The following is a 23367-nucleotide window of genomic DNA, read 5'->3' on the forward strand; positions in this document are numbered from 1 at the left end:
GAACATGCATACCGAGAAACTTATTTCGCGGAGCTAGGCCTACTAGTCGATGGTTACAATGAATGACCCTCATTGCCCTATCGCATATCTGACCATCCATTGTTACAATGTTACAAAATGCGCGATCTTCTCCATGCATAGCCTACGGTTATAAGTAAAGTGACAAGCATAGGCATGTATTAAAGAGATTTCTGTTAAATACATTTTATTTTCAGTTATCAAAAGTGGTGGGGACAAAATCTGTGTTAACAAGTGCTGGGTAGGCTACATGTACCCAGCGTCGCCGGTTAAAATGAACATGCCTCCGTTTTAAAATAGCCTTTACATTTCTAAGTATTCCTATAGCATATAAATGTAAATGTCCATCTTGTCCATCTCTTTCGTCTTCGCCTTGACAAGATTCACGGAAGATTCGGACATGGAAATCTTGTAACCGTAATGAATTAATGAATTAATCCAAGGTTGCCTATCGAGTCTTTCAGGTTGAATTGAAGGCTGTTTCCTTCTGATAGGCCTATAGGCGATTTTCTAAAACCATTTTCATTAATTTCAACAATGGTTTATTGAAACGTGAAAATCGGCCGATTCCGGTCACCAGCCGATCGATCGGTGCATCTCTACACATTTTCAAAACTCTAAACACAAACTCACACCTACAAAACACAATTGGCCAAATGGATCATTTTAGTCTCAAAAAAACATCCCATGTTGCTACACCACATTTTGTTACATATACACTAACTTGTCATTTCTCTGCACACACTAACTTTACCAAACCACTGGAAATCTGACTCAAAATTAAATCATTCTGTCAAAGAATAAAACTTGTTTTCACTTCACAAGATACATGCAGTCAGTCAGAGTACACTAGGTTTCAAAATACTGGCTATTGTTGACATTACAAAATCGGCATAGACTTTTATGTTTCAGTTTTACAGGTATTTGCATGCAAAACATGCAATCCACCGTTTTTTCACTAAAGTTCTTGGTAGGGAACTGTATATCCACATGTAATGTTCAAATTCAAAAGCAATCCAATAAAAAGCAAATAAAAATGTTATTTTACTGTTTATACACAGAAAAAGAAAAAGTTGTACCATATTGCTTACAGTGAACAAAATAGCCATGAAACACACAAGAGCATTCTGAACAAAAAACAACAGCAAAAAGCCTAGATAAAAAGGGGGGAACAAAAAACCACAAAATTACTGTGTCATCAACATTGCATCTGATATTTACATGTATTCTCACCAGCCTTTCTTACATGTAGTGAAAGGCCTAGGTTGATTACATGGGCAATGATAGTGGCACAAATCTTATCACTGACTACTGTTCTTGCAGCCCTTGGAATGCCACCACTACACATTCTTACACCTCTACCTTGCCCTCTCCTTGGGCCTACTGTTCTCCCTGGCCCTGCTCCTCTTACTGCTCCTGCACCTCTCACTGCTCCTCTCACTGGGCCTGCCCTTCTTCCTGGGCCCCTTGCTCTTACTCTTCCTCGTCCAGACATTACAGTGTTTGTATTTTTTTGTTTTTGTTTCCAAAAACATCACTCCTCAAAGTCTTTATACTGTGTCAATGTCATGAAAAATGGCTGTGGTTGGTCCAATTTACCCAACATTTGTTTGTTTATTATCAGCTGAGATATATTGTAAATTATATATTTGTTTTTGTACTGATATCATTGCAGAAGCAGAGGTTTTTATACTGTGTTTGCTATTGTGGGATGTTGTGTGTTAACATTCGTAAATAATAGAAAAACGATCCATAATTTTGTTAACAGGTATAGCTTGTCTCTTGTAAGCATTGTGGAAATGTATTCACTGACTGCATACTGTGTGAAAACAACATGAAATGTGTGAATGGTATGGCCACAAAAGACCGATGCTGTGCTAACTGTGTTTAGAGTTTTGAAAATGTGTCAAATGAATGGACAAACGTTGGTTAGCGATTGAAAAAAACTGTAATGCTAATCTTTGAAGTATCTCATTAAATGTTATAGCTTAAATGCTATTCTATTGCTATATCTGTAGCTTAAATGTAAAAATGCTTAAATGTTAATGGTTTAAATTGTATTCTTTTGATACAAGTCGCTTTGGATTAACACATCTACCTATAGAATAATGCAAATGTAATAGGGTTTATAATGCATGTTGAAACAATATGCACAACACACATATTTAATACATAATTGAAGTAAAGCCATAGATGTTATCTCATTTTACAGGCTCACTTGATCACTGCTGATAACTACAAGGATGTTGTGGAGGAAAGAGCCATTGCCAAGCTCTGTGGTTACCCCATTTGTCTGAACAAACTTGATAGTGTGAGTAACTGCACTGTCACCAAAGACCTTTTTGTCATTGTAATTAGACATTAAAATGTTGGCAAATATCTCCAGGTATATCGGTCACTTCATTTGCCATTGAAGTTGCATTACCACATTGAATATGCATTTATTTCTGCTACCTAAACACTGTGTGGTCCATTGTTCCTTACTTAACTGTATAAAAACATGGCACAAGTTTGTTTATACATATCACATTGCATATATTACAACAAATATGGTCACTGGGATATCCTATGTGGTAACACTCTGAAAGTGGGTGTTTCTTTGGTTAGCTTTCAGTTTCTCTATTTGAAATACATATTTGACATTATTTCTTTCCATCCTAAGGTACAATTTCTCTATGTCTTTTAATAGGTACTCAAGCAAAAATATAAAATTTCCACCAAGACAAATAAAATTTACGACATCACCGAGCGAAAGGTATTTGCTTAGTACTAGGTTGCTTTGAAATCCATCAAAAATGAACCTCTCTGTAAATACAGTGAGGATGTATTTGATACCATGCTAAAACAGGAATATAAAATCATCATTTGACAATTGATCTTAATGCCTTAATTCAAAAAATGAGTAAAAATCAAACCGCCAAGGACACCAATTTTCTTTGTGATTGAAGAATGTATCGTAAATAAATAAATGTTTTCCTTAAATGCTAGGGGAAGGAAGTATTTGACCCCCTATGTAACCCTATGGGAATTTAACACATAGGGTTAATATAGGGGCAGGCAGATTTTTATTTTTAAAGGCCAGCTATTACATGGATCCAGGATATTATACATCCTGATAAAGTTCCCTTGGCCTTTGGAATTAAAATAGCCCCACATCATCACATAGCCTTCACCATAGCTAGAGATTGGCATGGTGCTTTGTCCAGTAGGCCTATTAGCCTGTTTGATTTGCATTGAGCTCAATGAGCATCATACATTCTTCAATCACAAAGAAAATTGGTGTCCTTAGCGGTTTGATTTTTACTCATTTTTTTAAATTAAAACATTAAGATTTATTGTCAAATGATGATTTTTAGGCAACTTTAGCATGGTATCAAATACATTTTCCCACTCCCCACTGTATATTGTCCATTTCATTAAGATGTAATTTCAATTTCATTCCAGTGCTTTTGCAGCAACTTCTGTTATAAAGCCTCAAAATGGTTTGAAGTTCAAATATTGAAGACACCCCTATGGCTTAGAGAGGATGAGAGGTACTGTATGAGACACAGGTTTGTCATTTGAATGCTTGACATATTTTGCAGAGAATTTGTTTTCAATTTCTATTGTATGTCTGTAGACCTCCTGATGTGAAACTAATGAAGAAACAAGACGGGTATGTATAAATAAAGCAAATCCCATAGAATACAATTGGATGTAATAGAATTACGTGGCATGAGTTTACTGTGTTTCCCCTACAATGTATTCAGCAGTGGCCCATGGATTTTCAGCGCCATTGCAAAATCTTCACATGGACCAGTAATGTCGCAACAATTAGGCCTACTTGCACATTGTAAAAGCACACAGCCAACGTCATCGTTCTAAAGAATGGAATGTTAAATTTGATTGTTCAAATAAAACATGTTCACCACGAACATTTGACACTGTTTGCCAAATTTGAACGCACCTTAGGCTTGGCTAGCATTATGGCTACAGCATAGCAACATCCCATCCATCGGAAAGCCAAACAATTCAGTTTACTGCGCCCCAGTAAAATCCTTAGTCCGAGTTCAACCAGCCTAAGTTCCTCGCGGAGTAGCCTACTCGTCAGTCGTCACAGAAATGTCACACCGCTTGTCACATGAACGATAGAAATAAGCTTTGCGATGGAATTAGTGCCAAGTTGTTGTGATAAATGGTTCGCGAGAATATTAACATTGAACTTACCTGAATCATTTAAATTCTGTAGTCCACACAGCCATTTGAACCCATTGCTCTTAGTGAAATCTCTCACGAATTCATTCAATGCATGGCAACCCCGTAGCCTATATCAAAATAATCAGCAGACCTTACCGAATTTAAGGACGTAAATAAGCAGTTGCTGAGTAATCCAGTTTTGAAATTGCACACACATTTTTGCAAGTTCTCCAATTTAGGACCGAAATGATAACATATTCTAAAGTTAACTATTATGTCAACTGCTGGGATGCTTGACATTAATGCAAAAAAAAATATTCCGATATAAAAAGACATATGAAAGTATCACATCATACTTTCCCAGATGTGGGTAGCCCAGACTGTCCTGAAATAGGAATAGATTGACTGAACAACACGAGTTCCGGAAAGGTACTGACTCGATGAAATTCATTCTGGACTCTCTATCCAACCACATAAAGACCTGGGGATACTTCGGTTTGGCTTTAGGAACCTCTACTCACTACCACGTAAGTGTAATGTTGTTTGGAACTGTAGAAGAGGTATAAAAATAGCGTTTTGTAGCGGCGAAAGGACATGCCCGGGTCACTTCCAGGCTAATGAGTTTTGGCTAAAAACTTTAAAATTGAACTTTCTCAAAACACATCCGAATGACATGATTTGATGTTAACTCAACGTATGTACTCCCAATCATCCGTAAATTGATCTAAAGTGCATTTTAGCGCATACATTTCTTTCACAGTATAGAAGTAAACCCCCTCTCCTTGACCCGCTTTCTCTCGCTCTACCTCTCTCTTTCGTGCGAAACTGAACAGTCCAACCAGAGGGGCATTTCACAAAACCTAGATAAGGGATTAAACCGGGATTTTTTCGTTATCCTGGATGAATTTACCCTCGACTTGGTTTCACAAGATGTATTCTCTGCAACTAGCCTGGTCCCGACCAGGCTAACAGCCAAGCTAAGTTAATTCTAATAGTAATTACATTATCTGATTGACCTCCATGTGGTTTTTTTAAGAGCTGTATTCCATATAGTACTTACTACTATTTACTACTTGAATTTACTCGCAAAACACCACAGAATGTCTGCCCAATACCATATGGATATCATTTAAATTATGGTGGCCTTATAATTAGAGATGCACTGATTGCAATTTTTCTTCTTCTAACCACTTTACAGCACAAACAAAGAGTTATTTTCTAGCCTATATTTTCTTTAATACAACAATGTTAATATAGAAATGTAATCAACTTATCAATGGCTGGTAGAAAAATGTGAATAGACAGATTCTTCTTCAAGTCTTCTTCAGCTGTAGTATTCCCAGTGTGGGACATTCATTTCACACATACTAATAGAAATGCACTAGGAACACTATTTTTTTTCTTCTCGCATCCAATATCCAACTGTAAATATCTTCAGAATACTGATAACTGGAAAGCTTGGTGTACATAGGTGCTATACATAGGCTGAGATGTTGGAAAATGACAACAAAAAAACTAATTTTGAGAAGCCTTGAAACACAGCAAATGACATACATTCTCAGTCCACACTCTTCTTTGAACTTTCGAGATTGCTTGCGGATATAAGGAAGTGTCCATATTTGGATGGCATAACGTCATGCAGGAGAAACACAGCTTTCCAACGACACCACGCATGATATGTTTTGTATCACGGTTGCGGTAGTTTATGGCACGTTAGAATGCTAACTTTTGGCGAATTTAGAAGAAATATACAGGCGTGATCAGACAAAAGGTAGTGAAATAAACCTCTAAATGTGTAAATCGGACTTAGTTGTTGTAGTAGTGTGAAAGAATACATGATAAGTTGGCAAACCGAAGCAAAACTATGTTTATTCCTGCCGTGTCTCGCCTTAAGTGGAGTATAAAGGCTATTATGTCGCTGCTTATTGATAGCGCTGTGGTTCCGCTGTGGGCACGCAATTAGCGGCAAGGACGGGCTTTAACCTGTAACGCTGTAACCTGAAGTGATAGCTTAGTAAATTCCACGCAATATGGCAAAGCACAGCGTTCGCTGCATAGAAAAACTCAGTATTTATCCAGCCCTGACTGTTGGCCTTTACTAGCTTCATCAAACTTTGCAAACTCAGCTGTGTGATGTTGTTACAAGTACGTGCGAGTGCATTTGACCGGCATAAAATCGGCATGTCTCAGACTGACCGGCCGGTTGCAGGTCATGACCGATCACGTGAAAATAGGCCGATTCCGGTCACCAGCCGATCGATCGGTGCATCTCTACTTATAATTAATAACATACTCGTTGTTTGCTTCTTTTTTTGACAGATGTTTGATGAATAGCCTACTGTAGTAGGCCTAGTTGATTGGAAGTGCAGGGGACATTTTCCGAAGGTGTTTTCAATTAATTCTGTTTTAAGACAAAATAAAGATATATGTAGTCATACTTTGTGCATCTTTGCGGTGGTAAGCGCTTTCTTAATGACGTTGCGTGCCGAGACAAGGAAGCTCTCACACGTGGGTGCATACGTAAATTTGCATTCAGTCTGACATAGAGTTCTCAAGGGGCCTAAAAATTACAACCCGACCCAACCCGGCCCGTGGCTTTCAAAGCCTGAGCCCGATGTAACCCAACACATAAATATGAATCATCTACCCGAACCCGGCCTGCGGCCCGACGCCGGCGGTCGAGTTTTCCCATGTTATCCTATGGAGACGGACGAGCTGTGAGTCGTTAAGGGCACAATTATGTGCAGTGGCCTACCTAACCCACGTAAAAACCTAATGAAACGATATGTTCCACTATACAAACATGATATACATGGGAAAACGTACTGTTCTGGCTTTAAAAAAGGCAGAATCATCCACAGAGCATGATATTTCAATAACCGCTTCATACACGCTTCACTATGATGGCAATGAGTTGTTAGCTATTCACAAAGACGTATAGGTAATGGATAATCAACGACGCGCCGTGCGTTTATAGGAAAATAATGCACGTTCGAAGTGGTAATAAGGACCCGACGCCGCAGGCGGAGGGGACTTTACACTTCGATAAGTGCATTATTTTCCTATAAACGCACAGGGCGCGGAGTTGATTATCCCGCTTATACCACTGCTACTATCATTTTCGTTTATATTGCCGCTGTCTTAGATACAACGTTGTTGTTTTTACCGTTACATTCACATTGGCGAATTGATATTCAAGTGTAATAAGCCCAAAAAAAGGAACTACTTCATAGCCGTGCGGTATATAGAAAAATAATGCACGTTCCAAATAGCGCATCACAATAGGAAATTTGACCAAGCAGTGGTATAACCCAGCAACAATCTACTGCCATTTTATTTTGTTCAAGTAGACGGCAGGTCAGATCAGCTAGTGTCACAAATATGGAGCGCAAAAAGTGTCAAAAAGTCATTTCTCATCACTAAATAAAAATGGCCATTTATTTCTGAAAGGCACACACCACATATTTCTGTAAATTGCTCAGCCCCAAAGTATACTTCCACCATGGTTCTTATATTGCCATTTTCAGGACAGTCAGGCCTACACAACCATGTAAGTTACGTCGAGCTGTCAGCTTGCTGTGGTGAGATGCACGTCAAAATGTAGGAATTTGTATAGTATGCTTTTTACATTTGTATTATTTCGAAATCTAAATCAAATCAATGCAAGTATTTATACATGATATTGTGGCAGATCTGGGTAGCCTAGACTGTGCTGAAAAAAACAATATGTAACATGTGTGAATGGCACTTACAGTGACCAGGATAAATGCTTCTAACTAGAGGTAGTGAAAATGGCCTTAAAACAGCTTAGGGCTCATAGGGTTAACAGACAGAAGGCTGTAACACCCCTTCCCAAAAAAGCAAACATACAGCTTCAATTTTCAGTGTGGATAATCTAGTAAAAGAGCGGTCATGTAACGTCTGCAATTAACCCAAAGTGAATAATCTCTATAATAAAAACAGAAGACTGTCCCATCTTATCCAATGGACAGTGAATCAGTCACCTAACTCGACACCTGCTAGAAACTGAAACAGAATGTTAGAAGCTGGAAGACTGACGCACCCACTAGCTGGACACACAGGGCCAGATGTACTAACGTTTTGCGCCCATTTCAGGCGTAACGTGCGCGTATAAACATGGGGAGGATATGTATAAACAGGCCGCAATGAGAGAAACGCGCAGACTACCTGCCGTGGGAGCTGAGAATGGCTATTTGCGCTTTTCCGTGTCATGCATATTAATTCCTGGGCGGATCAGCTGAAAATGGGTGTAACGCGCAAGTACAGGGGAGGAGAGGTGCTAATAGCGATTGATTAAGTATTCCGCCATGCAGAAAACAACTGTTTCATATTATATCACAAATAAGTTTGCTTTCTGTACCAGTTAACAGAAAGAGCTGTTTTCCTGACTCACTAAGTTTCACCCTCACCTTCAGTTTCAGTTCAGTGCAGTTTCATCTGAGGATGACCGAGGTTTTTCTGACGCTGACTAGGGCTGTGCAATTAATCGATTTTTAATCGTAATCGAGATTAAGATTTTCAATTTTAAATTACGAGAAAGTGAAATCGTAAAATCGATTTTTCACTTTAACTAGGGTAATTACGGTACTTATGTTTGCAAGTGTTGAATTTTGATCAAAGTCTTTTTATTGTATTTTCACATACAACAAACAGTTAGACACATAACAACCCAGAACCCACCCACATCGCACCGCTAATGTAAAGAGAAAGACAGCAAAACAAAGTGCATCAGAGATGCATCAAATCACAGCATACAGTTTGGCATATTATGTAGATAACAAAAACAAAAGCAAAACAAAGAAAAACTAAGGGGTGGAGGAAAACAACAATCACATCATACAATGTCATTAGAGTCCATTTGTTCAATCAATGTAAGAACAGGTTGCCAGATATTACTGAATTTAATGTTATTACCCTGCAAACTATAACAAATTTGCTCAAGAGTTAAATAGTGCATAACATTGTTAATTCAGTGTTTAAATACAGGTGGAGACTTATCCTTCCATTTCAATAAGATAATGCGTCTGGCCAAAAGAGTTACAAATGCATCACTGTTTTATCCCATTTGCCTATGCCAAGTTCTTGTGGTACTACTCCAAAAATGGCAATATGAGTATGCAATGCTCTAGAAAGAAAAGCAAAAATCGACTCCCAAAACTCAGACAATTTAGGGCAGCTCCAGAACATATGTGACAGAGTGCCTGGCTCTGTATTACACCGATCACACTCTGGGTCAATATCTGGTGCAATTCTAGCCAACTTTGCTTTTGACCAATGTAAACGATGAGTAACTTATGTATGTTATTGAGAACGGCCTGCCATAGCTCATCTGCTATCTCTGTGTCCAGTTCTTCCTCCCACTGATGTTTTAATATTGTTAATGGTTTCAAGTTATCCATGCTGAGTACAGAGTACAACCTACCAACAACCTCCCCAAGCCCAAGGGGCATCTTAAGTATTTTGTCTAAGAGGGAGTCTGGTGGCATCAAAGGAAAAGATGTCACATTTGCAGAAACAAAACTGCGAAGTTGTGTAAATATCTAAAAAAAATGAGAGTTAGGAATGTCAAAATGTCTTTTCAAATGTTCAAAACTTGCAAAGGTGCCACCTATATACACATCTTTGACTGTTTTCAGTCCCTTTTCAGCCCATATTTTAAAAGCATCATCAGTTATGGAGGGAGCAAACACGTTATTTCCCACCAAAGGAGTATCTATGGACATCTCAGTTAAAGAAAAGGCCCGTCTGAACTGTGTCCATATCTTGAGAGAGTGCCTCACAACTGGATTTATGCAGTATGTTGATATGGATTCTGGGAAGGGTATTTTAGAACAGGCTAGTGCATGTAAAGATGCTTGTGTGCAAGATGCACGCTCAAGCTCTAGCCACTTGGGACTTGGGTTTTCAACTCTAGAAAAATGAATCCAGTGCATTATATTTTTAATGTTGGCAGACCAATAATAGTACTGAAAATTGGGTAGGGAAAGCCCACCATGTAATCGGTGACGTTGCAGAATTTCCCTACGTATACGCGGGTTTTTACCATTCCAAATAAAACCAGACAGAAGTTTATCTATATTTATGAAAAAAGATTTTGTTAAGAAGATGGGGATACACTGGAAAAGAAACAAAAATCGGGGCATAATATTCATTCAGACAGGGGGAGAAGATTCCAACGATCTAAATCTTTTTTTAAGCAATTTAAAAGTGGAGGGAAATTGGCTTCATAGAGATCTTTAAACTTACGGGTTATCCAAATACCTAAATATTTAAATTTGTTCGTGCATATTTTAACTTGCAGGGACTGGATTGTAGAGAGCTGGTAATTAAGGTCAATACACATAAGCTCACTTTTCTGCACATTGACTTTATATCCTGATATCTTTGCCAAAGGAATTCAACAAATCAAACATCTTTGGCAGACAGGTCGTAGGGTCAGTCATGTATACTAACTAGGGCTGGGCACGTTAACGCGTTAATATCACGTTAACTCATCAATCATTTAACGCCGACAATTATTTTATCACGCATTAACGCAGTTTTTATTATTTATTTTATACTTTAAAAGTCTGTTGCTCACAGGCTGGTCACAGGCGTCTCATCACGCATTGAAATTCCATAGCCTACATTCACGAAATCAGGAGATGTGCAACAGAAGTGAGAGAAGGCACTGGCTGCAGCAGTGCAAGTGCAAGTCACATGTTCACGGTGCACGTTGTCACAGGCACGTCTAATGTTTATGTTTTGCGCTGGATTTGCGGCTACTGTGTTCAATTGGCATTGGTAAGTTAAACTGTCGTTTTTTCCTACATGGTAACGTTGTTGTATGGAAAGAAAACATTAGCCTTGAGTATTTTAATATTCAGTTGTAAACAAAGACATCTTCCTATGTAGCCTAAGCTGTAAATGGACTGAAGTTCGCTCTAAATATCTAATTTGATCGATTATGCTAACCGTTAGCATTTCCATGGGATTTCTCATAGACATTAGCCATAAGCTAACACATTAGTCTCTATCCTGTAACTTGGAATGATAGCCTACGTGACTGCACTCTAACAAAACATTGAAGGAAATAACTGAAATGTACTCTGTTGTTCTGCTTAGTTTTACAGTAAAAGTTTGAAAAGAATTTCAGCATCAGAGTTTCCCTTGGGAAATTGGTTAGCCCTATATCCATCTATTCTAAATGTAGCTGGTTGACTTCCATCATTACCACACACACAAGTGGGGGCAGAATTACAAATGTGTCATAGAGTGACAATGCATTGGTTGATTTGGTTAAAAAGTTACAGGTTGGTAAGTGATTATAATAGTAATGTTGCTACTCAGAAATAATGAGCTGTAAAGTAACTCAGACTTTTAAAAAAAGGATATCGACTAATTATCGTTATAGTCAAAATCACAAAAAATATCAAGATATTATTTTTTGCCCATATCACCCACCCCTATAGGCCCAAATAAAAAAAATAAATTTGACATTATACCAGGCTAGGCTTATTACAACAAGTACTATGGAAATATCTACACACACCAAAAAAGTGTGTACAATAAGCTTTAAATTTGTATTTCTTTTGATTACATTGTGTAAGTTGAGATTTAAACTAAATCATTTATTTAACTGCTACTGTAAACAAAATGCTGATGTTAAATGTTTGCAGAGAAAATGCTATGGCACTTGCGTCCATATGGCAGCACATTTAAAATAAATATGTGCCATATATTACTTTTGAATTCATTATTGAGTTTTGCGTATAATAATGCGATCAATCATGATTAATCAGGGAAATCATGCGATTAATCGCGATTAAATTTTTTAATCGTTGCCCAGCCCTAATACTAACATGTCATCAGCATATAACGACACTTTATGCTCAGCCCCTCCTCTCATTATGCCGTTGATAACAGCACTGTTACGCAGTGCTATAGCTAGCGGTTCTATTGTTAGGGCGAATAGAAGGGGTGACAAAGGACAGCCTTGTCTAGTGCCACGTTGTAGATCAAAGAAAGCAGACGAGTTATTATTAGTCCGAACAGCTGCCATAGGTAGAGAATAAAGTGTCTCAATCCAATGTATACATTTTGGTCCAAGACCGAAACTTTTCAATGTATAAAATAGGTAATCCCACTCCACCCTATCAAAGGCTTTTTCTGCATCTAGGGATATTAATACCTCTTTGCCTTTGGGTGGAGTGGGATCATAAAGAACGTTAAGTAATCTACGTATATTGGAAGATATTTGCCTATGTCTAATAAATCCTGTCTGATCATCTGAGATCAATGAAGGAAGTACTTTTTCCAGTCGTAGGGCCAGCATTTTAGCAAGTATTTTACTGTCAACATTTAACAAAGAAATGGGACGATATGAGCCGCATTCTACTGGGTTTTTCTCTTTTTTAAGAATAAGGGATATAACAGCCTGACGCATAGTAGGAGGAAGTAAGCCAGATGTAGATGATTCTTTATATGTAGAGAGCAACAGAGGGGCTAATTCTCTAGCAAGTGTTTTAAAAAATTCACTAGGAAATCCATCTGGCCCTGGACATTTACCATTTTGCATAGAAATTCTTCCTCTGTGAATGCTTTTTCCAGTTCAGAAGCCATTTGGTCACCCACTGAGGGGATTTCTAAATTATCAAAAAAAGACTTGAACAGGTATTCATCTTTATGTGACTCTGAAGTGTATAGTTTTGAATAAAACTGATGAAATACCTGGTTAATTTTGGAGTGATTTATATGTTTGGTGCTAGACTCATCTGTTATTTCAGATATAGACTGAGGTGCAGCTTTTTGGCCTAGTTGGTGTGCAAGGATTCTGCCTATCTTCTCTCCATGTTCATAGGTTCTCTGGTGTGTCCTATTGAGGAGGTTTGATATATGTTTGGTTGAAAGGAGATTGAACTCTGTCTGAAGTACTAGTCTTTGCTTATATAAATCTGATGATGGGGCTTGCGCAAGTGTTGTGTCTATATGTAATATATCATCAGTTAGCGTCTTAAGCCGTGCCATTTCACTCTTTTTCTTTTGGGCGCAATATGAGATCATTTGTCCCCTTAAATATGCTTTCATGGATTCCCATATTGTTGAGAACGACATGCCTGGTGTTTGATTGTGTTCCAAAAATGTAGCTATTTCAGAAGAGATAAAATGAACAAAACATTCATCAGCAAGCTATTTAGGCGCCATGTGACTTGTGAGACGGGTATCTGTAGTCTCATTAACATTGGAGCGTGGTCCGAGATAACAATAGCATTATATTCACATTTGCTGACAATAGGAAGGAAACGATTATCGATGAAAAAATTGTCTATTCGTGAGTATGTCTTGTGAACATGAGAAAAGAAAGAATAACACCTAGAGGTGGGATTGTTGAAACGCCAAACATCTGAAACACCGTACGAGTGGAGGAATAATTCAATAGTCTGGGCAGACTTGGTTGGAGATATGACTCTAAGAGAACTGCGATCCAAATTGGAAAGAGCACAATTTATATCTCCTGCCAAGATAAGGTAATGTGTGTCCATATCTGGTAGACGGGAAAAAAAGTTTGAGAAAAAAGCATGGTCATCCCAAGTGGGTGCATGTACATTAGCTAGAATAACTGGAGTTTCATATAATCTACCTGTGACTATAACATATCTGCCGGATCTATCTGCCTCTACTTTTGACATTGTAAATGGAATGTTCTTATGGATTAAGATGTCTGTACCCCTAGATTTACTATGAAAATCAGAGTGATATAGTTGGCCTATCCACCCTCCTCTGAGTCTAGAATGATCAGATGTCTGCAAATGCGTTTCCTGGAGAAATGCTATTCCCACATTAAATTGGTTGAGATGTGACAATACTTTTTTACGCTTCACAGGATGATTTAAAGATTTAACATTCCAACTCACAAAATTTACAGGGCATCCTGTATCTCCTGTCAACATCTGTGCATTAACCATTTTCTATTTTGTGCAAAATTATTAATGGATTCTAACTTTAATGAACATAGCAAAGATACATCCTCCAAAAAACAAAACAAAACCCTTAAAGAAAACCCCAGTGCGATTACCTCCCACCCCGAATCACCTATTATCAGAACAAGGTGAACCCTAAACCCTACAGTGGTATCCACACATTTTGTGCTTGTATTGGGGAACTCCAGTACCAACAGGTTGCTCTGCTAACAGTTTAAATACAGTTGAGATAGCGCTTCTTTATGTAATTATAGGTAACATGGTATTGTCCATTCAGAAGCTGATAGCCTGCATTCTTTAAAAAATAAAATCAAACAGAAATAAAAGTTGAGCTACTTAATTGTTATTCAATGGCTACTTTCACTCACCAGAACATCGACATACAGGTATGCAAGAAAGTGTGCCTCGCTAGGCCACTATTGTGCACACTCTCATTCATCATTAGAGGTGGGTCTCCCTCCATCGATGATGTTCGACTGGGCATATAACAGTGCTTGCTTCGGGTCAAGGAAGTCCTTCCTAACTCCGTTGTGAGTGATACGAAACTTCGCAGGGTGAATGACTCCATAGCGAACATCTGGCCGGTCTTTCAGTAGTTGTTTAACTTCGTTAAATGCAGATCTTGCGCGTGCCACGGTGGGGGGATAATCTGGAAATATTGAGATGGACAGGTCTCCGTATTTCAAAGCGCCACCCGCTTGCCTTGCTCGGCGTAGTATCTCCACGCAGTCCTGGTGATAGTGTAGCTTCGCGATAATGGCTCGGGGCTTTCCCTTAGCTTTCTCCAGTTGAGGAGTTCGGTGCGATCTGTCTACCATCACATCTTTGTCCATGTTCAACACTTCACCAAGCAGCTTAGTGACAAAAGATGGCGAACCTGACCCAGCATCCTCCGGTACATTCAATATTCGGATATTCGACCTCCTCATTCTCCCTTCCATATCTATACACTTGTTCTCAATGATTTTCACATTTACAGTAGGACTTTATCTCTGACCACTTTCAAGCCATGGCCTTTTGAAATTTTTATGCAAAAATCCAAAAAAACCTGGGCGGTTAGAGGGTTAAGCTGTAGCCTACAGCTGTAACAAGATCCTGACCTTCATATCCTCCGTTCCGCTTTAAACTTTTCTGGCTGTAACACTAGTGACTAGAAGAAGCAATCTAACGTTGAAACCATGCCACAGAACGTTATCGTCTTGTCTCCTGCAGTAGCCTACTCCTATCTTGATTTGCTTGTCGTTACAGGAACCTCTTAGCTCTAGGTGACGTAATCAATCGTTATAAAGACAAATCAAACCTTACCTAACGTTAACGTAAGCACTATATTAACGTTTAACCTAGGGATGTTAACCGGTGACTGTTTGACCGATGGTTGATCGTATCCACGTTAACCGATCAAAGTTGTCGCTAGTCGGTTAAAAAAAAAAAAGATCTCTAAATTAGGCTATTATTATAGACAGTGGACTAAACGCTACTACAGCTAGCCATCTCATTCCAAGGTCTTTTTTGCGTGAAGTTAGCAAATTATCACTCACACTCAATTTGTAATAACTCGCCTGCTTGTAGGCTACTTAATAAACCAATAAAAACATTCACACGCATGCCTTGGCCGGTGCGTCTTTTGCAATCTGGAGGTGCCCGTTTTATCCATTGGTTTTATCGTGTTGCAGCAACTTTCCGCATAAGATGGGCTTAGATTTGGAAACACATTATACATCTACATTTCAGGAAGGGTCATCAATGGTAACAGATAAGGTAATGATGATCATCTTTCTTTATTATTGTTAGTAGGCTACTTCCTCAAACTATAATAGCGGCCTCTCTTCGGAGCTATCATTTTCTTCAGTGAGCCGCGGCAATTTCAGTTTCAAATGAGCTTCTAACGCTAGACAAACGCCTTTATTTGCAATGCGATTACCTTGTACCCAAACCATTTTGAAACGAAGGAGCCATTTGTCCTCCACTTACTTACAAGCTCCTTGGTTTGCGGGACTCATGTTTCGCGCTGTAGGGGATTTTAAAAAACGTGACGTGAGTGAAAGTGCGGTGCCGCCGTCGGGGCTGTGTGTGTGAGCGGAGGACAGAGAGATGCGACAGAGTTGCAAAATTGCGTGGCTGTTATTTAAAATAGCGTAGAATATTTTAAACGAATCCGTTAACCGGTTTCAACCGGCTAATGAGGCTCGGTGGTTGGTCAAGAAAATGTGTAGTTTTCGCCATCCCTAGTTTAACCAAAGATACTTAAATACCCGTCTCTGGTTTAACGTTGGGGCCGATTGCACCAACAGGGCGCCGGGTCTAGCCACGCCAGTCTTAACTCAGCGTCCTAAGTGAAGTCCAACCTAGACATGCGAGTTGCACCATTTGGATTTAAGCCTTCTTCTCAGTCGTTTCTACAGTAGGCTACAAACTACATTGCTATTATTCTCATGTTTGTTGTTAACAAGCTAGCAGTCGTTTTAGCTATATGTAATAGGCCTATGTTTGTGTACATTAAAATATCCTACCATAAGCTAACGTTACATTTGTTATATAATTTCCTAGGCCTACCTGTTGCATAGCATCATCGTTGATTGTATTCCGTATTCCAATGGGATCTAAGCGCTTAGCTTATGTATACTTTTTACCTGCAATTAAAGTGTAGGGTAACGCTTTAGAATAACATGTGCTTATTAGCTATTAACAGTGCATAATAAGCAGTTAACATTAGTTACTAACAGTTAGTTAACTGTTGTTATCCTTTAATAACATTAACTAACTGTTAACATACAGCTTGTAAGTGTTAATAAGCAGCATTTAAAGGTGCTTACAAGCATATTTGTTAAAGAGGAACAATGCAGGATTGGCGATTTCATCTCTGGTTTCGGTTTCGTTTTTCGTTTTCGCTCGTTTTATGCTTGCATATTTCGCTGCAGAGCTTCCCCGACAGCTTTAGCGTGTATATTTATACATATATAGGGTATATATAAATATATAAATTGCAAGCGTGGTTCTTCTTGTTCCTTACGCCTCTCTGACTTCCGGATGTAAACAGCAGACGATCGTTCATCAGAAAGTTGCAAGGTTGTAATAGCGGATAGGGACACTAGGGGCGGGAGGAAATGTGACTGTTTTCGATAAAACTGGTCAGTCAAGCAAAACAACGATTTCTAAGCGATTTTATGACTATGAAAAAGTTGCATAGGGTCTCTTTAACAGTTAACGTGCAGCTTGTAAGTGTTAACAAGCAGCTTGTTAACTCATTCACTGAATGAAACCTTTTTCAATGGGGAGGGCTCCTGGGTGGGCTTGGGAACGATCTGGCAGAGTTTCAGGCTTGTAAACAGACTGTTCTAGCGATCCCAACCGCTAGATGACAGCAGTGCCATTTGGATGATTAGTATCTGCCTATAGTGCACATGCAGAGACAGCATGCAGCATGCAACAAGCAAAGACACTGAAGATCGACCACAGTGGATCTAGTTTGCACGCGATGCAAGGAATAAATATGCTTACTTCTTACATCAAGGATGGAAAACACGTGAACGGTATGATCCATTTACATTGGATATTGCTATATAGACTAACAACAACTTTGCTAGTGCTAGCTTGCTAAGTCTACCGTCCTGTTCAGAGTCTTTAGCGACCATCAGAGTCCCTAGCAACCTTGACGAGACTGTCGAGATAACAGTGCAATCGTGGTAGACATACTCCTGAATCGCTAACGTTAAAAAGTAGATTTTCACAAAAAGATCGTTTTCTCCATGTTTTGGTCAAAAACAGGTGTTTTTAGCTAAACTAACCCATGTTCTACTGACGATTACTAAAGAACGGAAAACGATAGAAACAAACCGTTTTTCCTGGTGAAAGAAGAGAGTCTACTCTTTCATTTGGTACCTTCGGTGTTTACATAGTCATAAAGCTCACCGTTCGGTGGATCTTGGAAAAACAGTCAAAATGCTGTAAAACGTCTGGCAGTATGGAGCGCTCTGCACTGAAAATCGCTGGCAGCCAATGAGTTAATGGTGAAAAAACACATTTCTTACCTGCTTGTAGTAAATTCTGCAGCCCCCCAATCTAAAGCGTGAACTATGTAACTAACAGTTAACAAGCCTAACGTTCAATCTTTAAATCGGTTAAGCTGTGAGAAATGCACCTTCAAAATTGCTGCAAATGGTGGGATGCGAACCCCGGCCGCCTGCATCACACTGTATGCTGTATCCCACTGAGCTAAGTTCATGCAATCATAACAGGTGAAATTGTTTTACTTGTTTCTAATTCCCGCCGATGTTTTTTTATCATACCAATTACTCTTTTTACAAATATGTTTCTGATGGTGTTTACAAATGTGGGTGCACCTAAATTTTGTGCTGGTGCACCTAAAAGAAAAGGCCGGGTGCCAGTGCAACCAACACAAAAAGTTAGTCTGGAGCCCTGGCACATCGCCTTTTCCAAAATTCCTCATCATGTTAAGATTTTGCGGTAGCGTGCTGCTGCTGAATGCATAATAGGGAAAACACTGGTGCTGTTTTTTGTCTCAAAGCAATGGAGCAATGTTAAATTTCATATGATGAGATGATGAGATGCTATTGTGTTCTTTATCCCTATTAAGAGGTAGCTCAGGGCTTGAAGTAATGCTGGTGGACAGGCCAGTGAAAGAAGCTGATATTGAGAGTCCTGTTCTCCCAGGAACCCACCAGTCTGCAATCTATATCAACAGCAGTGATGATGGGAATGAGGAGAGTTTAATTTCCAAAACCTTAACAAAGTGTCATCTAAGGGTACATTGGGGAGAGGTTTTCCAAGACTCGGGAGACATTCAAGGAGCTCAAGCTGAAAAAGAGAGACCGCTTTCATGTATCCGTCACCATCCAAATGAATCTGAAACAGCAGCCATGCAGGTTGTATCTTTTGCCAACTGTAGTCAGGAGATTGCAGAGGAATGCCGAAATGCAGACTATGAGGTTGAGGAGAAATGTTTTGCTACACCATTTCTTGACAAGACTTCGAGTCTCATACAGATAACAAATGAGACCGACCCTGCTGTAATCCAAATCAGTATGATCAAAGCAGGTGTGGCTGAATTGCAAGACCAACATTTTGGAATAACCAAACGTGAAACCACATCGATCAAGCTCAATTTGAGGGAGCGCCTAAAGCATACCCTTTTGGAATGGAAGACAGATGAAACCATGATGTTTTTGTATGGATCCAATTATGCCATGGCGGACCTTTACACTCGGCAACATGAAGAGGACTTAGATGAAGATGACATTCAGGAGACTTCAGAAGGGAGCTTGTGTTCTACTGGGGGGACAGAGAGGCCTACAACCCCAGCTCTGGACTGTGCTACACTTTGCAGGGCAACTCCTGCAGTAGATGTCAAATTCAAAGAATTGACCACAGAATGTTGTCTTCCCAAAGATTCACACAAAGGCACTGACAACCAAGATGTTACCTGTGAGGTCAGTCATAATTTTGGACTAATACAAAATGAGAATTTTCTAGAGATTTTCTAGGCTGATATATATTTTATGTTTTGGCCCCTCATGAGTTACAAAATAAAATGTACATTACAAAATAACATACACTTGTTTTTTTAATACAACATACAACATTCAACATACTCTTGATTTAAAAAATATTTTTTGATTAGTCAACTTATCGAAACAAATAGTTGTAAATCAAATAGTGCTGCCACTGTCCATATGAAAGATTCTCTCAATGCTGTTGAACACAAGTTTATGAAATGCTTTGGTACAGGTTGTGTCAGGTTGGCTGCTTTAGTCACTAGCCGTCTAAATCATGTCAGGTAGCGCCTTTTTTTTTTTTTTGACCAACAGTATTCCGCGAACATGATCAACTGAGCTCCATCAAAGTCCTTCAAAGCCAGTCTCTCCACTCAGTGGCCATATTGCGGCGAATTTTAGTCACTTATTGGGCATCTATTACAGACAGAACTGCACATATGCAAGGCTTCACAATACCAACCTCACTCCAGCTGCGAGATCACGACACACAATTGGCACAATGTATTCACTGTCTCTGGCTCTGTGTTAAAGATGGTCGCAGTTCTCCTTTAAAAATGTATTAATCATATCCAAGGCAATTTTAACAAACTACATTGGTTCTAATTTCTTGATTTTTATTTTTCTGACCCGCCACAATACTAGGCCAGAAGCTCCAAGGACCCTATTCTCCCATTGGTGGATTGCCATTCACAACATGTTATCCAAAAACGCATAATAGTGGAGAGGCTCAGTAGAAGGTTGGTGAGAATAAGTTATTGCATGAAAATCTCTATTAAATTTCACTTTTGTTTGTGGTTACACATCTTTGTTAATGTAAATGTAAATGAGGCTTCTCGGCCAAGTATATAGTGCTTACGAATGAGGAATTTGGTCTCTGCATTTATCCCATCCGTGAATTAGTGAACACACGGCAGAATGAGGTGTGACACTGGAATGGAATGGCTTTCATGGATGTAGAGATGAAAAACAATTACAGTGGTTTCTTATTTTTTTTTTCAGAGCTGTATAAATGACATAGGCGTGCACACAGTGCATATGCATTCTGTGCTATGTGATCAATCTGTGCCTTCAGTATGTGATTGCTCCATTTCCCAGAATGGTGTTATTGCTATCTAGGAATAAGATTGTTCTTTGTTAGCCACTGTCTATAATAATACTTTCCTCAAGCCACTTAATAGTATTTGTATTCATTAAGATAGTATGGTATGAAGAACTGATGAATACACCTGTTGTTTCCACCAGTGGTACAGGCTTTACATTGTTAATTCTGACACAGGCATTGTTGTCATGTAGTTTTCTGCCAACAAATGGATAGATCAGGATAAGGATGATTTATTGTCATTCCAGAACATCTTGTACATGAAAGGGGGTGAAATAAGATGCACAAGATAATATTCAAGGTTAAGATTGTATGTTTTTTTTAAGTGATTGATTTGTACATTCTGATGAATCTCTCCAACTGATCTGTTTTGTTTTGGAAACCAAGCCTGAGGAATATTGTGGGTCCCTTACATCTTACTATGAGAGATATCTCCAGTGACCTAAACAATCTAGTTAGGACTTTAAGGTGAGTGTTTTCTACCATCATTACGCAACTTGTAGCATCTCTGAGATACTATCAAGGGAGCTAAAGCCCACGGGTGTTAGCCTCTCTTATGTTATGCTTTTTAAGGTGTTTGTACGAAGCAACTTACAGAATGTTGGCACATTAGGGCTGCAGCTATGGATTCTTTTAATTAATGTAAATGTGGCTGTAAAATAATCAAGCATTTGTTTTTTATTTCTCAAAGGGAATTTCTTCCAACTCTGACATTTGGCTCCAAAACTAAGCCCATTTATTGCAATTTGCCCATTTAATGTTTTGAAGTGCCAGTGCCAACAATTAGATAACAAAACACAAATTAGCAGTTTGTGTTTTGTTTTCTAGCAGTTATGCTAAAAATGTTAACTATGCAAGCAGTGCTAACTATGTTAACAATGCTAACCAGGTTGATTAGCTAACATAGCTGACGATTTCTAGCAGCTATGTTAAAAATCCTAACTAAGCTAACAATGCTAACTTGTATCCGTTTGTAACTTTTTTTGCTTCTGGGGCCTGTACAACGAAGGGAGTTCAACCTACCCAGATGTAACCCAGGGTTACTTTGCTAAACCGGGGTTGACAAAACCTGGTTATCTTCATTGGTGTTAATCGGTCCTACGACGCTGAGTATGAAGTTGATTTGTTGAACTGGGGTTAACCTCATCGGAGTTGGTGCGCGTTCACATAAAATGGGCGTGTTGCAGTGCAAAGCCACCACTTTTAATCATGACGCGATCACGTTATGTTACCGATAAGGAATGCGCAATGATTAGTTGCGAGGAATTAAAACCCACTCTACGACACAAATCAAATACGTCGGCAGCAAACAAAGCAAGACAAGGCTGTTGGCAACGTATTTCAGATCGGATATATGAAAGTAAAGTTTTATTTCATGTTCCTTAAATAGCCTATGTGTTACGGAGGATTAATAGCTTGCGGAATGTCTGAAATGTGTTGAAATAGGCTAAATAAATGTTGAGTTCGTAACAGTCCTATAGATGCAACACAATTCATGCCATGTAGATTAATAATGATAATTGAATGTTTAGCCACATTGACTGATTTAGTGTAGGCTATGCCTAATCCTGTGCACATTTTAGATGCAACGGCAGTGCCGCTGGCAGCAGGTGAAAGTGAAACTCAAAAACATTCAGAAGGTTTATATAGGCATAGTTATAGCTTGCATTAATATTTCTTAATTATGAAAATATGTTATATTGCCTGCTTATAGCCTCCACTTTGCCTCGATCAGCTGACAAACGAATTCCCTCGGCTGAGAATGTATAGGCTATCTTTCATAGAGAATATTATATATGGAGAAAGATTCTGGCGGTCTTTAAAAACCCTCGCCTTGCGAAGAGAGGTGCTTACAATTTTCGCTCCAATAATGGATCTTCCAGGTAGCCTACGTCGACATTGTGGGGTGGTACTTCGCCTATAAAGGGTGTGGTTTACCGCAAAGGTGCAAGGCCCTATTGTTTTTGCTCAGATTATTATTATTATTATAGTGGAATCCTCATACCGGAAATGTTGTGTCCTTTTTCACCAACTTGGCATGCTCAACTCTTGAAATTTGGCAGCTACATGTAGAATTGATAACTCTACTGAAAGACAGACCTCTGGCCTAGGGTGTGGCTCAGGGACTCTATAGTGCCACCTAGCGCATTGTCTGTTGTGGTTGACGCATACATTCACGGAAATTAACCAAATTTAGTGGACATGTGTGTTGTATGAATCTGAACAAGTTTTACTTATAAACTATATAGTGAATCTTAGAAGAATTTGAGTTATGATTATGATTATGATTTTTGCACATCACGTATTTTGAAACACTTCTCCTAGACGGTTTATCGAAATCATGTCATATAAGCACTAAAATGATCTTGAGGGGTTGCCCGAGAGGAATTGCGACCAGATTTTTGAATTTTTGAAGTATATTGAAATGGTGAAGGTTTGAATTATCAATTATCAGACAATGCGCTAGGTGGCGCTATAAAGTCCCTAAGCCACACCCTTATTAAGAAACAGGAAGTTGGTGTTATAGGCAGAAAAAAGGTTATGAATTGGATGTAATTTGGCAGCTACATGTGGAATTGCT

General features: G+C 38.9%; 1 protein-coding gene across 2 annotated transcripts in view; it reads left to right on the plus strand.

The window, feature by feature from the left end:
• The window catches only part of rpap2 (RNA polymerase II associated protein 2), a 73083-nt gene that overhangs the window by 24868 nt on the left and 24848 nt on the right, over positions 1–23367 (plus strand). For both annotated transcript variants that reach the window (XM_062517354.1, XM_062517353.1), the window contains exons 4-10: positions 2231–2329; positions 2708–2773; positions 3463–3551; positions 3638–3673; positions 18769–19621; positions 20330–20424; positions 21174–21254. In XM_062517354.1, the coding sequence (XP_062373338.1) occupies positions 2231–2329; positions 2708–2773; positions 3463–3551; positions 3638–3673; positions 18769–19621; positions 20330–20424; positions 21174–21254 (1319 nt within the window). The remainder of the gene's footprint in view (positions 1–2230; positions 2330–2707; positions 2774–3462; positions 3552–3637; positions 3674–18768; positions 19622–20329; positions 20425–21173; positions 21255–23367) is intronic.

This window comes from Sardina pilchardus, chromosome 2, assembly GCF_963854185.1.
Source record: "Sardina pilchardus chromosome 2, fSarPil1.1, whole genome shotgun sequence".
NCBI classification, from domain to species: domain Eukaryota; kingdom Metazoa; phylum Chordata; class Actinopteri; order Clupeiformes; family Clupeidae; genus Sardina; species Sardina pilchardus.